This window comes from Aythya fuligula, chromosome 11, assembly GCF_009819795.1.
Source record: "Aythya fuligula isolate bAytFul2 chromosome 11, bAytFul2.pri, whole genome shotgun sequence".
NCBI lineage: Eukaryota > Metazoa > Chordata > Aves > Anseriformes > Anatidae > Aythya > Aythya fuligula.
Genome location: NC_045569.1, coordinates 7,668,627 through 7,683,094, shown reverse-complemented (window position 1 = coordinate 7,683,094; position 14,468 = coordinate 7,668,627). Strand labels below are relative to the sequence as shown.

The window sequence follows — 14,468 nt, the reverse complement described above, 5'->3', positions numbered from 1 at the left end:
TTAATGATACTGTGTACTTTAGAAAATATGGCAGCAATCAAATGGATGCCATCATCAGGGGTAGAGGTCAAAATGCACGCAAGACCTCAGTTCAGTAACTGGTGGAGTGATTAACTGAGTTATAAATGCAAAGCCTTTATCACTGAGGTCTGCTGTTAGGTGTTCACAGGCACTGAGTCAGGATATGTCAAAAGTCACTAGGTGTTAGGATTTGAGAATCCTTCCATTTTACAGACCTCAAAACTAAGTCCTAAAGAGGAAAAAATTGTCAGAGAAGCATGGAACATAAATGATCACTCTGACACTCGAGTTTTATGGAGCGAAGGTAAATAGTTATCAAAGACAAAAGTCATCAGTCACAGTTGAGAGAGAGAGAGAGAGAGAGGCAAAATAAGCAAATCAAGATGAAAGTATTTTCTGTCTAGATAAAGACTGCTGAATTCCATTTTATTACAATGTTGTCTCTTATATCCATGCAGTTGGAAAAGAGTGCCAACAATGAAGTCTTGCATTGTTCAGAAATGGTTGGATTCTATTGCAACCTAAGTCCCCTTGTGGATTCCTTTTAATGAGCAGTGTGCCCACACCTGTCCTGTGGAGTTGGCCTCCAGACAAGGCCACGCACCTGATTTCTGGTCACACGTTGTATTGTGGTTCCAGCTGAGAAACATCTGGCTGAACCTCCTGTGCAGGGAACTTGTCAGTGGCTTTGCAGGCAGAAAATTGCAAGCAGGGTTTTTCCTGCCTGAAAAAAAAAAAAAAATCAATATAAATACAACTTCATCTGCTTGACTTGATGGAAGTTTCTGCCTGGTGTAGTGTTTGTGGGGTTCACAGGGACAGAGGCTCTCCTTAGCTGAAGCTTTTTCTACTTAACTAGCAGTGACTTAAATGAGACTCAGAATGGGAGAATCTCTGCATTTCTGTCAGAGCACACAGTGCTGTTCTAGAGAATTTCAGGATGACTCAGAACCACAGATGGAGCAAACCAAAGCTGGACCTGTCATTTCCCAAGTGGCATGGCTGCTACAACACAGAGATGCACAAATGTCCCAAGTGTACATTACATAGCCACTGTCATTGAATTAGAGGACCTCTGCTGTTTATTTTTCTGATTGGTTCTTCTTTCTGGCTTATCCAGGCTTAGCGGTGCATCGCCTTTCCTTGGAGAAACTAAGCAAGAAACACTTGCTAACATCACAGCTGTGAATTACGAATTTGATGAAGAATTTTTCAGCAATACCAGTGACCTGGCAAAAGATTTTATTCAGAAACTCCTGGTGAAAGATACACGGTAAGTGAAAATTCAGAAACATTCACCCCTCTTGTAGAGAAACTTGGTGAAATAGCTTGCTGAGTAATCTGCAAAGGTTTCCCTGCAATGTGTACCCTGCTATTGAAGAGCAAGACAGCAGGAAAAGTTCTGTGGCTGTGCTTATAGTGAAACACTGCAGCTAGAAACCCTACCAAAAGGAACCAAAAGCTCCTTGGTTAAATTTTAATTTCTGGACTACATTCTCTCCCGGGTCAAACTGGTACAACAATGTGTAGGTGAAGGACTGAAAATGGTGTGCAAGATCTTTAGTTCTGGGTAATCATCACTCCAATATTTCAGTCTATTATGAACTACTTGCAAGGAGATAACATTATCCCATGGCACATCCTCAGAGGTTCAAGGACAGGAGAATCACTACACATGCTCCTGCAGGAATTGTTCTTTAAGTCTCTGTGCATCTGCTACAGTCACCTAGAGTGTGTGTGATAGTTTTGTTCCTAGTTTTATTCCCAGTTATTGGGAACCCTAGACTTCAGTTCATTTATTTCTTTTAATAAGCTACATATAGAAGTAGCATCTCATTCCCTTAAGCCTGTTTGTCCCAGAGGGATGTCAGGCCACTTGCAGTTCTTTTTAACAGTTTCATAAGGAGAAAAGAACAATATTAAAAAGGGACAAGCTGTTGTGTCGAGACTTCTGCAAATCCTCAGGCTTTAGTATATGTTAGGGTAGGTAAGGTCTGAGAGGTTTGCAAAGGTCTAGCAACCTCTTTATAAGCAAGGGAAAGTCAGGGACATTGGTATCAGTCACGTGTCCAGAGGCAGTCCTTGTGCAATGCTGTGATTCTGCCTTTGATGCTCAGTGGCGATAGGGTGCTGTTCACTGAACTGCCATGATGCAGGAATGAATGATCATGTTTGATTAAGTTTGAAGTGTTTCTCTTAGAAATGATATTTTCAGGAAACGGCAGCTCCAGGAGTGATGTAATATTATGCTCTACCGGATGCTTTCAATATAATTAATGATGTGTATCATGATATAGTCATATTAAAGGTGTATAATTTATTCTCTAAGCATGTAGGACGAATATAAGTAATGTTTTGTCACTTTTTATAGGAGGGTACACAAAAGTACAGATAGATTTTGGACAAGTAGGAATTAAAATTATGTGGAGTGAGGACAGCTCCTTACTGAAACTTAGAACATTTACCAATCTACACACAAACCAGATGCCTTGTGGAAAAACATAACCCAGAAGTTTGATTATTAGTCCTGGAATTATCTTGATGCATGCTTTGTTGGTTATACAAAGCCCAGGAGAAGGTCAACGGCCTTGTATGCATGGTATTTCTTATTCAAATCTGTTTTTATTTATTTATTTATTTATTTATTTATTTATTTATTTATTTTAGGAAACGGCTTACCATTCAGGAAGCTCTGTCTCATCCATGGATAACGGTAAGACTGAATAAAAAGACAGATCTTTTTTTTTTTTTTTTTTTTTTTTCTTCTGTGAGCAAAGCAGAAACAATGTTCTCTCTCTTATTGATGTGATAAATGGAAATCTGACCTCTAAGCCATTAGAGGTGGTATGCATCTCAAAGAGATGCACTGGAAAAGAAGCTGTTTGGATCTGACTCAATCTTAGGATTTCTGCAAACCTTAATCATGACCTTTTATTACCATAGCTTTCAAAAAGAGGGAGACAAACAAAGCTTTGATGTTTGTTGCACATACAGTGTCCTGCGTTAAACTGTGCTTTGCATTTCTCCGTCCACCTCTATGTGCATGGATATATACTGCATATTGGGTTTAGTGCTTTCTTGAGTTGAGAGTTGACCATAACCGATGTGAAAATATAATTTCCCCCAGAATATAACTGCTTGCACCATGTGTGTTGATTTGCATACATTCGTGTCTGTATGTATTTTTTTCATCATAAAAGTTGCTTGTTTGTGGATAAATCTTTCATTGAAAATACATTTGGCTAATCTCAGCATGACTAATGATGTTTGAAATCCATTTTTTGCTCTGCATTGTGTGAAGCATTAAGTGGAGTGTTTTCAGGATTGTTGTTCTTCCTTTTACAAATATGGATGTTTCTGAGACTGATTTAAAAAAAAATTAACAAGAAAATAAACTGTGGCCTGGTACTTAACACTTACTGCATTGGAACGATTGCACGATGCTCATCACACTAGCTTTTTTTTCCTTTTAATCAAATGCATGAAGAAAAATCTGTGGGAGCAAAGAATCTTCCAGAATTGTGAAAATTCAGGCTGCATCCTTTGTGTAGACTTTGAATTATTGCACTGCCTTGTAAATGTTCAGTAATACCGCTTCCTCTATCTGAAGACTCACCAGCTGAAGGAAGAAACAAAAGTCGAAGAAAAGAAGGTTGAGAACACACAGCTGAAGACAAAACGGCTGAGAGAGTACACCATAAAATGCCATTCGAGTATGCCTCCCAACAACACCTACATCAACTTTGAGCGCTTTGCGCGTGTAGTAGAAGACATTTCACTTATGGAACGAAATTTCAGCAATTTGGCTGCATCCCATGATTCTTTGCAGGAGGACATTGATGCTCTGGTTTCCATTTATAATGAGAAAGAAGCTTGGTATAAAGAAGAGAATGAAAGCGTGAGGCACAAGCTCTCTCAGCTGAAGTATGAATATCGTAAAATTGAATCCTTGAAGAGGCATCTACAAGATGATATCAAGACTGTAGGTGCTAGTCTCAAAGGCATAACTGGGAAATACGCTGATCTGCAGAGTCAATATGAATCTCTCAGTCGAGAGCTTTCTGAAGATCTTAAGTGGATACAAGATTTAATGAGTAGTTTTCAACCAGAAAATGGAAATGAAGCCTGTGTGAATGGAAACTTTGACTCTGTTTTCAGCAAAGATATTAGTGAATCACTAATGGACCTATTAAACAGATCTTGCTGTGAAGAATTCCTTGCAGGGTTGAATCTTGATGTAGCAGAATCAAATCAGTAATGTTGTAGGTTGGATTAGGTGCGGGCTTTGCTGCCTCTGTCTATGTACAGCAGTTTTTAAAAAAAAAAAAACAAATCAGTTCATAATCTCTACACAAAAACATCACCTAGAACTGAAATAGAAATTCTGATGTATTGCACAAGCTGCAAAACCATAAATCCCAGTACTAAAGTTTGTAGAGTTGAAGTTATTTTCCAATGTTTGGTGTCTGAACTTGCAGGAGGTAGATTATCATTGCGGTACGGACCACATCTAACCCTGTGGCCTTTTGCACTGCTTATAGTTTATGGTTCCTAAAGTGTACCAAGTAACGAATGTGGAAAAGCAAGTAGTTCAGCCTGTACTTACTCAAGGCCAGGTGCCTGGAAACCAATAAAGAATTTGTGGTAGCATCTTTGGCTGGATGAAGGAAACAGTCATGTAGACCTGGTGTGGGCAGAACAGAAGGGAGAAATATTTGCAAATTAAATCTGTGCTCCAGCACAAAGTAAATGATGTAGTAATTTAACATTTAGTACTGTGGAAATTTGCTGTGAAATGTCTGCCGATGAAGAATGGTTAAAATTTTTTTTTAGGCCTGTTATTCAGGTTGGGATCTTTTACCATCAAAAGGTATAAGCTAACAATTTATTCTTCAGTTTAAAATTCAGTTAAGTTTCCTGTCCCATACCAAAGAGATTCATTTGAAAGACAGAGCTGGAATTTAATGAACTGATCAAATTACTATGTATGTAATTTTGCAGTGCAAATATTAATGTGAGTGATAATAAGCATAGACATCTGATTTGCTTTCTACAGTAATGCTGATGTCACAAAGCTACAATTGATTTGAGACTAGTGTTCTTGCTATGATGTTTTTTCTTAAGTTTTAGAAAGTAAAAGAAAAGTTGGCCCAAACTTGAATCCTGCCCTGCTGTCTTGTATTTCAAAGAAGTCACTTGATTATGCAATATAATGTTCACAGATGTACCTCTCATTTTTGGACACAATAAATTGTTCTTTATGTAGGACACAATTTTTCCTTGATGATGTAGTTAGTGACTGAAAAAGAGATGTTGGGCTTCTGCGTACTGGGAAGGTTTGCAGGCTAGGTTCTGCAGCTAGTTTGCAGCCTCTTTACTTAGCTGCATGAATTTGCTGCAAGGTGACTGTTATACAGCTACAAGAATTAGAGAGGTAGGAGCCAAGCATCCCTGCATCAAAACTCAGGTCTTTTTTTTTTTTTTTTTTTTTTTTTTTTAAATAAGGAAGAGTTTTAATCTTTAAAAATAACCTAGAGCCCAGTGAGAGTTGATATCTTCAGAGAAGACTCTCAAGAAAGAGAGTCCACCTTCCCTCAGCTGTAATTTCATGTCCTCTGTTCATGTAGATTTTCTTTATGAACAAATGCCCTGGCATGATGAGAAAGAACATGAAATGAGGCCACTCTGTTCCCAAGTGTGATTGGCTGAGGTTAATATATCCGTGATTCAGTCCTTGAGGCTAGGGTTCCCACAGCCAAAGGAGGTAACTGACATACTGCTTGCAAAGGTATTCTAATGACTGAGAAAATGACAGGGACATTGCTTTGCAGGCTACTTAGAAACTGATAGGCAGTTATTAACAGTTGGGAGTGTTGTAAAGTGGGCTGTTTTGATTTGCTGATGGCTGTACTGCCAAAAGGTCACTCAGAAATTTTTCATGATGATTACGCAGCTGACATTTAGCCAGTGACATTTTTTCCACTTCAAATTGATTTCTGCTTAAGGTTTTTGTTGTACCATGCTAGCCACTTGCAGCACGAGGAAATGATATTTAGTCTTTATATGCCCTAGTTCAACAGTGCGCAAATGGTGTGTACATCTAGATGCGAAGGATGTCTAGCCCACAACTCAGTATTTGTAGAAATCAGAACTGTATCCACAGCATCTGAGGAGATAAGTGACATTTGTTGTCTCATAAACATTATTACTTTGCTTGAAAAAATGTTTAATCCTCACTGATGTGTTTTTAATTCTCCTTTAGTACTCTTTCTTTGGTTGTCTGCCTTGGTTGCATTCTAGTCCAGTTCAGATAAATATTTCTGAGTTGTCCACCTCCTACATAAGCAAATTCCAGATGAGCTGAAATGGTTGTCACTCCATAATTTTTGAAGGGTTGTCTCCCAGCCTTTTTCTTCCACTTTTACCAGATCTGGTACTGAGCTTTTATTATGTCATTCCCAGTCGAATACAAGTGTCTGGTCTTGTGGATATATTGATGTGGATTTGGAGTTCAAAAGTACTTCATTTTCAGAAGGGCTGTGTAAGGGTCTGCAGAATATCTGTTCTTTAACTCCAGGTTGGCATCCCAAAATTTTAAGCATGTGTCTGAATTTTGATGTGTATGTTCTTTTTTTTCTTTTTTCTTTTTCCCCATTATTAGATACTGTAATTCTTTCCTCATACTGCCAGGATATCGGTGTCTCATGCTCTCATTTTGGGTATGGTTAAAGAACATAGTCTCAATTTTCTTCAGATATGCTGTACCATATATCCTGCTAACTAATATTCAATTACAGCTAACCTTTTCCCATTTTATTGTGATGTTTTCAGCAAAACATGCTGGAGTGAGTTTGATGAAGTGCTGCTAAGGTGATGAAGGGATTGGAGCATCTGATAAATGGGGAGAGGCTGAGAGAGGTGGGGTTGTTCAGTATCAAAAAGAGAAGGCTTGGTGGGGAACTTAGTCTATAAAAACACCTGGTCAACAGGAGTACAGAAAACTGAGCCATGCTGTCCTTATGCACCAAAGGAAGCCGAGCAATAAAATTGCCATCTTTATCTTCCAGCCAGTGGACAAGCAACAAGCTTTGGTACGGCGAGAATCTGTTGTTAACTTGGAAAACTTCAAAAGGCAATATGCCAGAAGGCGATGGAAGGTATGACAGCAAGCTTTTAATCCTGCTCGTGTAAGGCTTCTTGAGTTGGATAGGGATCAGAGGGCAAGACAGAGCTTGTAAAAGTAAAAATGTAAGATCCATTAGAAAAATGAAATTTCTTTGCATGTGTCTGCAGCGCATCAGTGTTGTCTAATTCTTGTTCTTCCCTTTCTCCATAGCTTTCTTACAGCATTGTCTCATTTTGCAACCACTTATCTCGTTCACTGGTGAAAAAGGTCCTAATACAGGATGAAAGTTTGGTAGGTACCTTTTTCAAAGAGGAAGAAGAGAGGGATATTTTAATATGAATTGAATTTTACTATGCTTGCATGGATGCACAGGCCAACAGGATGGGCATGGTTTGAGTGGGAAACCAGATAAGATCACGGCATCCTTTGTGTGCTGTTAATGCCTCTGTAGTTGCATCGTTCCAGAAATGTTGGACAAAGAGAAATGGTGACTCCACATGGCCTGTAGGTGCTTGCCACATTTATTCTATAAAGGAACAGCATGGAGGCTGCAGATTATGTCCCATATACCGTATGACAGCAATACCGTGGTGACAACCATTTCATATACCAGAGCAGTAACTGTCCTGTCTGAATGAGCAATGAGTGGTTGTATGGAGTCTGCACAGCTACTCTTGTCACCAGCAGTGTGATGGAGGGTGGGGAACCCATCACTGCACGTGAGCTGGAATGAAACTCTGGGATATTTCTGTTACCTTTACGCTAATGATACCTAATAATACCAGATACGCTAATAATACCAGAGTATCATATTTAGCAGTGTGGTATTACATTTATGTGACTGAAACAATGTGCTTTTTTATTTCAGAGAAACTGTGAAAGTGATGGTGAGGATCTTCAGCAAAGAAAAGCCACTCTTCAGAGAAGAAGCAGCATATCCTAGTGTCATTAGCATTCCATGGGCAGGGAACAGAGCAAAGTTTCATCCTTGCTGAAAAAGCAGTTCTGACAGCAGACCTTGACTTTAGTCTGAATCCTTGGTATGATGCTTCCCACTTCTCAAACAACACCAACAACTGGATAATGTTGTTAAACATCTACTGAGCATTTTAGAATGTTGTGGGGATGCAGATTTCCAGGGAAATGCTGCAGCACAGGCACCACATGTGTGCTTTTATATATTGGGCTTTTTGGGATACTTAAGTCTATTTGTGATATCAACTGCACTCAGGATGTGGGTTTTCTACTGATATTCCTTAACTGCAGAATAATTCACATTTTGCACAATGACTAAGTCTATGTACATTATTTCAGTCAGGGAATTTGTTACTGAGTCTTAAAGAAAATTTTATATGATTTTTGTATTTGCTTATAGCATATCTGATAGCAGATATCTGACAGGTGTCATTGGCTGTGTGCAATACTCACTCTGCTATTGCTGTCATTGAGGAGAAAATCATAGTGCCATCATAACCTTGATTTCATCAGCCTAGCAGTAAACAGTTCTCTATTCCAACAAGAATTGTGCTGTGGCCATCATCTGTGGCTGGTGGATAGAAGACTAACACAGCTGCCATTGGTCAGTTGAGTACAACTGATTCTTGCCGCTGAGAGAATGAGATGTCTTAGGGCATTTTTTGTATGAGGAAAGATTTAAAAAAAAAATAACCCGTAGAGGCGTAGAGGTTGTCATGTACCCAAATAAAACATTTTTACAGAGTGATGGGGGGATGCCTCACCAAAACAGGGCACTTAAAAAAAGCCAGAGTATATATAAAAAGAAGTCTTTAGTCTTTATTAGACTTTTTTATTTTTTATTTTACTTTGTCAGCAAATTGGAGATTCATTAACACCTATTTACATAGGTGCCATTCAAATGTAACCCAAACTGCACATACCTGTATTTTATTCCAGGGGGTTGTATTGAAAATTGAGTAAACTAGCGTTCTGAGATAACTCCTTTGTGCTAGGAAGTTGTATCAGCCTAACTCAATCCATATAATAAAAACCAGTGTTGTTCAATTGGTACAAAAAAGGAGCATAGATGAGGCTATTTTTTGTATTGAATATACTGGTTGTTAAAAATTCGTATTTATTTTGCCATTTAATAAATCAAAAATCACAAAGCAAACCTCCTAGAAAGAGAAATAGATTGACAGGAAAAATGATTTTGTTTGGCTTTACAATGACCACTTCCAGCTTCAGGTTTTAGAGCTGAAGGTGTGAACCAGGTTTTGAAAACTGGTATTAGGTTAATTTTGCCTGTAATCCAGTTTCTGAGAAAGAAAAATGTGCTACTTTTATTTATGCTTTTGCATCCTTTCTTAGGCAAAGGCTAAAATGCAGTTGACAAGAAAGTATTTCTGTGAAAGGCAGGAAACGTACAAGAAGGATTGCAGAAGAGAGGCAGAAAGTATGAGTTGAGGGAAGAATAATAACTTAAATTGAAGGAAGTGGGGAGGGGGCAAAAGCAGTGGGGAAGCAAGTGAGTAAAAGAAGTGATGTGTAGGGAGCAGAGGTGAACCTGGACTGGGAATGTTGAAGGAAGGGCAAGAGAAAGTAGGTATAGAAAATGTGAAAGCAGGAGAATTAATGTTTTGGCAAATATGACACTGCATTTTGATACTATTGCTTTCATTTCCTTTTATTTCATCTCTTGTGTTGCCATGGTCTGTGACGTGTCTGGACAAGTAAGGAGAGGGAGCATGGACTTCCCATTTGACTGAAAGGCGTTCTCTTAGCTTTCTGTTTAATTTTTAAGGTAGAATACTAGTGAAACCCAGAGAATGGTAGATATTGCACAAGTATTACAAGATCAGGCTAAGGTTTCTAGGTCAGTTAATCATTTATTTGTATTAGCTAATTTATATTAAAACAAGAAACTGCCTCTGCTTGTTAGGGTTTTAGTTCAAATCTGCTCCTTGGGCTAGCAATGTTGGAAAGGGAGTTGACTTGTTTTTTTTTGTTTTTGTTTTGGTCCCCCAAGAGAAGATGAGGTCGCTTTGGTCAACCAGGGAAAGTTAGAACTGTGCAGCTACAGATTCTTTGGCCATCTCTTTATTTCTTTGGCCATCTCTTTATTTCTTTGGCCATCTCTTTATTTCTTTTTTTACCAATAGTTTTAGTTGTTCTAATAAGCCTTACCTCATCACAGCCAGCTGGATACTAGAAGTTTGAGATGGATCCATGGCCAGCCTGGCATTGTTTTAAACTCCATTTTAAATCAAGGATGGTGTGGCAATTTAACACCAGTGCTCTCATGCCTTTTCCTCTTCTCTTACCAAATTTTGAGGGGCTCTTCCCACAAAGAACCAGATAAGTTTGAGTCCAGCCTTTCCAGCTCCAAAGCTGAGAGGCGTGATGTTTTAAGTGACTATTTTGTCGCTTCGTCAAACTGGGGTTATATTGGTAGTTCACTCGGCTGACCCATACCCTAGATTGAGCACTAGGAGGTTTATTAAACAATACAGGGGGAAGGAAGGAACACTGTGAGTTTGTTTGTTTGTATGTCTGCTTTTTTTTTTTTTCCCAAATTCCCTTAGTTCTGCTTTGATCAGTTGAGCTCTGAGACATTTGTCAGTGAAGCCAACCCCTTTCAGCTAGACCAGGTATGGTGGCAGCCACTCGTGCCATGTTCCAGCGTGGCCATGCAACGAGCTCAAGGCTTGGATTGTGCAGCAGCGTTAACTGCAGAACAATCTTCCTGCCATTTTTTTCCTCTTTGCTTTTTTTTTTGCTTTTCCTCTTTGCTTTTTTTTTCCTCTTTGAAGAGAACACAGTTCTCTTCTACTACAATGCTAAATAATCTTTCAAGTAGGTTAATAATTGTTGGTTTTTTATTTTATTTTATTTTATTTTATTTTTTATTTTTTATTTAAGTCACTAAATGTTTGTTTATTTCGGCATGTAGGGAATCTACCCATGTATACCTGTCTGTTAAACTCTTGGCCATATGTGCTTAAAGCTGTTCCGAACTGCCTGTGTGCTGCTAGCAGAGCTTTTGAGGTGTGGGATTCTTCCCACCTTCTGAAATGCCGCCCTCTGCTCCCTTTTTGTCTGAGGGGTTTGGAAATAAATTGCTGGACATTGAGGCCTTTTGCACTGTGAAGCAGCATCACAGGGACCAATTAAATCAGCTGTTTGCCTTCCGTGTAGTTTCTTATATTGTAATGGACAGAGGTGGACCGTTCTCATCAGTGGAACAATCCTGATGAAAACCAAGGTTTTAATGAATGATATACATTCTTGTTAAAGGTTTTAAATGCTCTCACTGTTCAGAATATTTTTGGAATGGAATAGGCTCTGTACTTGTTGCCATATTCATACTTATTAATTAATATTGTGGAAATTACCCTGTCACAATTTGAGCTTTACTTGTTTTTATCATTCATCCTGTAGAAGTTGAGAACAGATTTTTGTTATAATGTTCACCGAGATGATTTTGTATATATCTTCTAAATGTATTTTATATATAAAGAAGGGAAAAAAAAGTAGAAAATGAACAATTAATTATTCTTAATTGCACTGTGCTGTGTTTGTACATGAGGAACCTGGCGAGAGCTGAAAGCCGGAAACAAAGCAACTGTTTTATTTAAATAAGTTATGACTTTTTATTTTATGTTACTGCTGTTTTTTAAATCCCTGTGCCTATGTTTTTATTAAGAGAAACCGTGACGTGTATGCGCCCGGAGTGGCTCAGGCCGTCGGAAGCAATAAAGTCGATTTGCTCAGACACCGCGCGGCGCCTCCCGCCTTTTTTGTCAGCGGGCGCGAGCCCCGCCCTGCCCCGTTCCCGCCTTTCCGGCGGGGCCCCTTCCTGCCGCTGCTGCACCGGCCGCGTTCCCGCCCGCGGCGGCACGTGCCGGTGGCGCGAAGGCAGCGGCGGGCCCGGGCCGCTCCCCTCACGGCGGCGGCAGGGGGGTGTCCCCGCTCCCTGCCTCTGTCCCTCCCGCGGGGCTGGGCGCGGGCGGTCGAGGAGAAAGCCCGGGGTGGCCGCAGCCCTTGGGGCGCTGAGGAGAAAACGGAGGCGCTGCCGCGAGGCGCCCCCGCCCCTCAGCGCTGCGCCCTGCCGCCTCCAGGAGCCAGGTGAGGCCGCGTCCTCCAAACTTTTTACTTAAAGGTGTCTTTTGCCTTCGCATAGACCTTTAACTACACTAACTTTAGGGCCTGTCTGTAAGGTACTGTGTGTGCTTCAGTGAGGTGTTAGAAATTGGGGTGGATGAGATGCACCTTACGGCTGGGCAGGGACGGCCGGGGACCATCACCCCGGGGAAGATCAGGAGCCTGACGAGGTGAGGTTACAGCAGGACTCAGCAGCTGCGTTGGAAAAGCTGGAGTGCTCGTGGGGGTTGGCCAAAGCTGTGTCATAGCCAGGGCAATCGGGTGGGTTGCTGAGGCTCGGAGGCAGAAGTTTGGTCCAGAAGCAATGGCAGATTGTTCATTGCACACAGCTGAAGCAGCTCTGTGCCTTTGGTTTGAGTGGTGCTTGTAAGAAAGGCAAAGTTTCAATGCCCCTGACAAGGACATGCCATGTTTAAGAGGAAGCAGCTGACAAGCTTGCATAGCTGTACACTGCTTCGCATATTACTGAAAGAATAGCCAGTGAAGGCTGCTAATAGGCAGCTATCAGATGCGTACTCTTCTGAGGCTGTGGTGGATGTTAAAATTTTTTCTCCTGCTTCTGAAAAATCTGGCCTGGAAGAGCTGAGTGACAGAAATCGTCACTCGGAACAACGCTGTCTTCTGGCAGGAGGCCTCCAGTTACAGGGTTTTCAGTTCAAACAGGTAATGGGTCTGACTCTGTATTTCAGGCTTCAGAAGAGTAGCTAAAGACAGGTATTGCTGAATAGTTCCCAGCAGGATTTGGGCTGTGTTCCTGACTCATTTTTTGGAAGTGCAGAGAAAAGTGTTCCCAGGGAAAATCTGGGAGAAGAATTAGACTGCAGTGGAAGAATTGGTGAAAAATCCACCTCTGAGGTTGGGGCAAACAAACTTTCCTTAAGAAGTTGTCTTATATGGGATCAAAAAGCACTTTCTGAAACAGGTAGTTGATTGTTTACGTCTCCTACTTTAAAATAAAATGAGCTTAGGGAGGCTTTCTTGGAAAACTGATAGAATACACAGCCTTAAATGACTGTATATCAATCTGATTCTGCCTCACTCCACTGCTTGTAATGCAGATGGTACCAACTCAAATAAATACACATCATATGGCAGTACTTGTCACACTGCATGTTATACCTGTACAAAAACCTGATAGAACATTTTAAGAGTGAATTTTTCTTTACTGGCGCTCAGCATTTTAGAATCATAGAATCATAGAATATTCCGAGTTGGAAGGGACCCATAAGGATCATCAAGTCCAACTCCTGGCACCACACAGGTCTACCCAAAAGCATAGACCATGTGCCTAAGTGCACAGTCCAATCGCTTCTTAAATTCAGACAGGCTCGGTGCAGTGACTATGTCCCTGGGGAGCCTGTTCCAGTGTGTGACCACCCTCTCGGTGAAGAACCTCTTCCTGATGTCCAGCCTAAACTTCCCCTGCCTCAGCTTAACACCGTTCCCGCAGGTCCTGTCACTGGTGTTTACAGAGAATAGGTCACCTGCCTCTCCACTCCCCCTCGCGAGGAAGTTGTAGACCATGATGAGGTCCCCCCTCAGCCTCCTCTTTTCCAGGCTGAACAGGCCCAGTGGCCTCAGCCACTCCTCATACATTTTCCCCTCTAATTGAGTCTTAATTGAATAATGATAAAGCAGTGCAGTAGTTAACAAAACTTTAATTTTCTGTTGTATGTGTGCAGGAGGAGTGTTGGTTTACAAAATTGCCTAATTATTACCAAGGCAGCTTAAAATGTTCTTTTAGAGTCAGGCTTTCTTTTGACCTGATATAATACTGATGTTTTTCTTAGTCTGTCTTTAAGTTAATTAAGCCTACACAAGATGATGTGCATTAATGAAGAAATGGATATCAATGGGTAACATGCCAAGTGACAGAAGATCTGCAGTATGCAGTCATTCTGGCACTGTGCTGAAGAAAGAGCACCTGATCAAAAATAAGATCAACAAAAGTAGTGGCTCTTTATGTTGTGTGTATCTAAAACTCAGGTCCAGGGAAGGCAGGCACTGTGACTGTCCAGCATTGTGGTTGTGGAGAGGGAGCCTTTGCTGATCATGGAAAAAGCCTGAGAAGTATATGAGATACGTGAGTGATTTGCTCTAATTTAAAAGTGATTTCTTAGAAAATGAATATGGTTGTGTAAGGATTGGTCTGAGTAAGTAATTAGTGGTGATTAAAAAATAATGATATATCAGTGTGATT

General features: G+C 40.5%; 1 protein-coding gene across 3 annotated transcripts in view; it reads left to right on the top strand.

Moving 5' to 3' along the window:
- The window catches only part of DAPK2 (death associated protein kinase 2), a 44,379-nt gene extending 35,090 nt beyond the window's left edge, over positions 1-9,289 (top strand). For 2 of the 3 annotated variants that reach the window (XM_032195128.1, XM_032195129.1), the window contains 3 exons: positions 1,142-1,294; positions 2,689-2,734; positions 3,632-5,294. In XM_032195128.1, coding sequence (XP_032051019.1) covers positions 1,142-1,294; positions 2,689-2,734; positions 3,632-4,279 — 847 coding nt within the window. In that variant the 3' untranslated portion in view covers positions 4,280-5,294. Of the gene's footprint in view, positions 1-1,141; positions 1,295-2,688; positions 2,735-3,631; positions 5,295-7,088; positions 7,179-7,357; positions 7,439-8,015 lie in introns of those variants that run through there. The other variant, XM_032195130.1, reaches the window with a different exon arrangement.
- Positions 9,290-14,468: the final 5,179 nt, after the last annotated feature.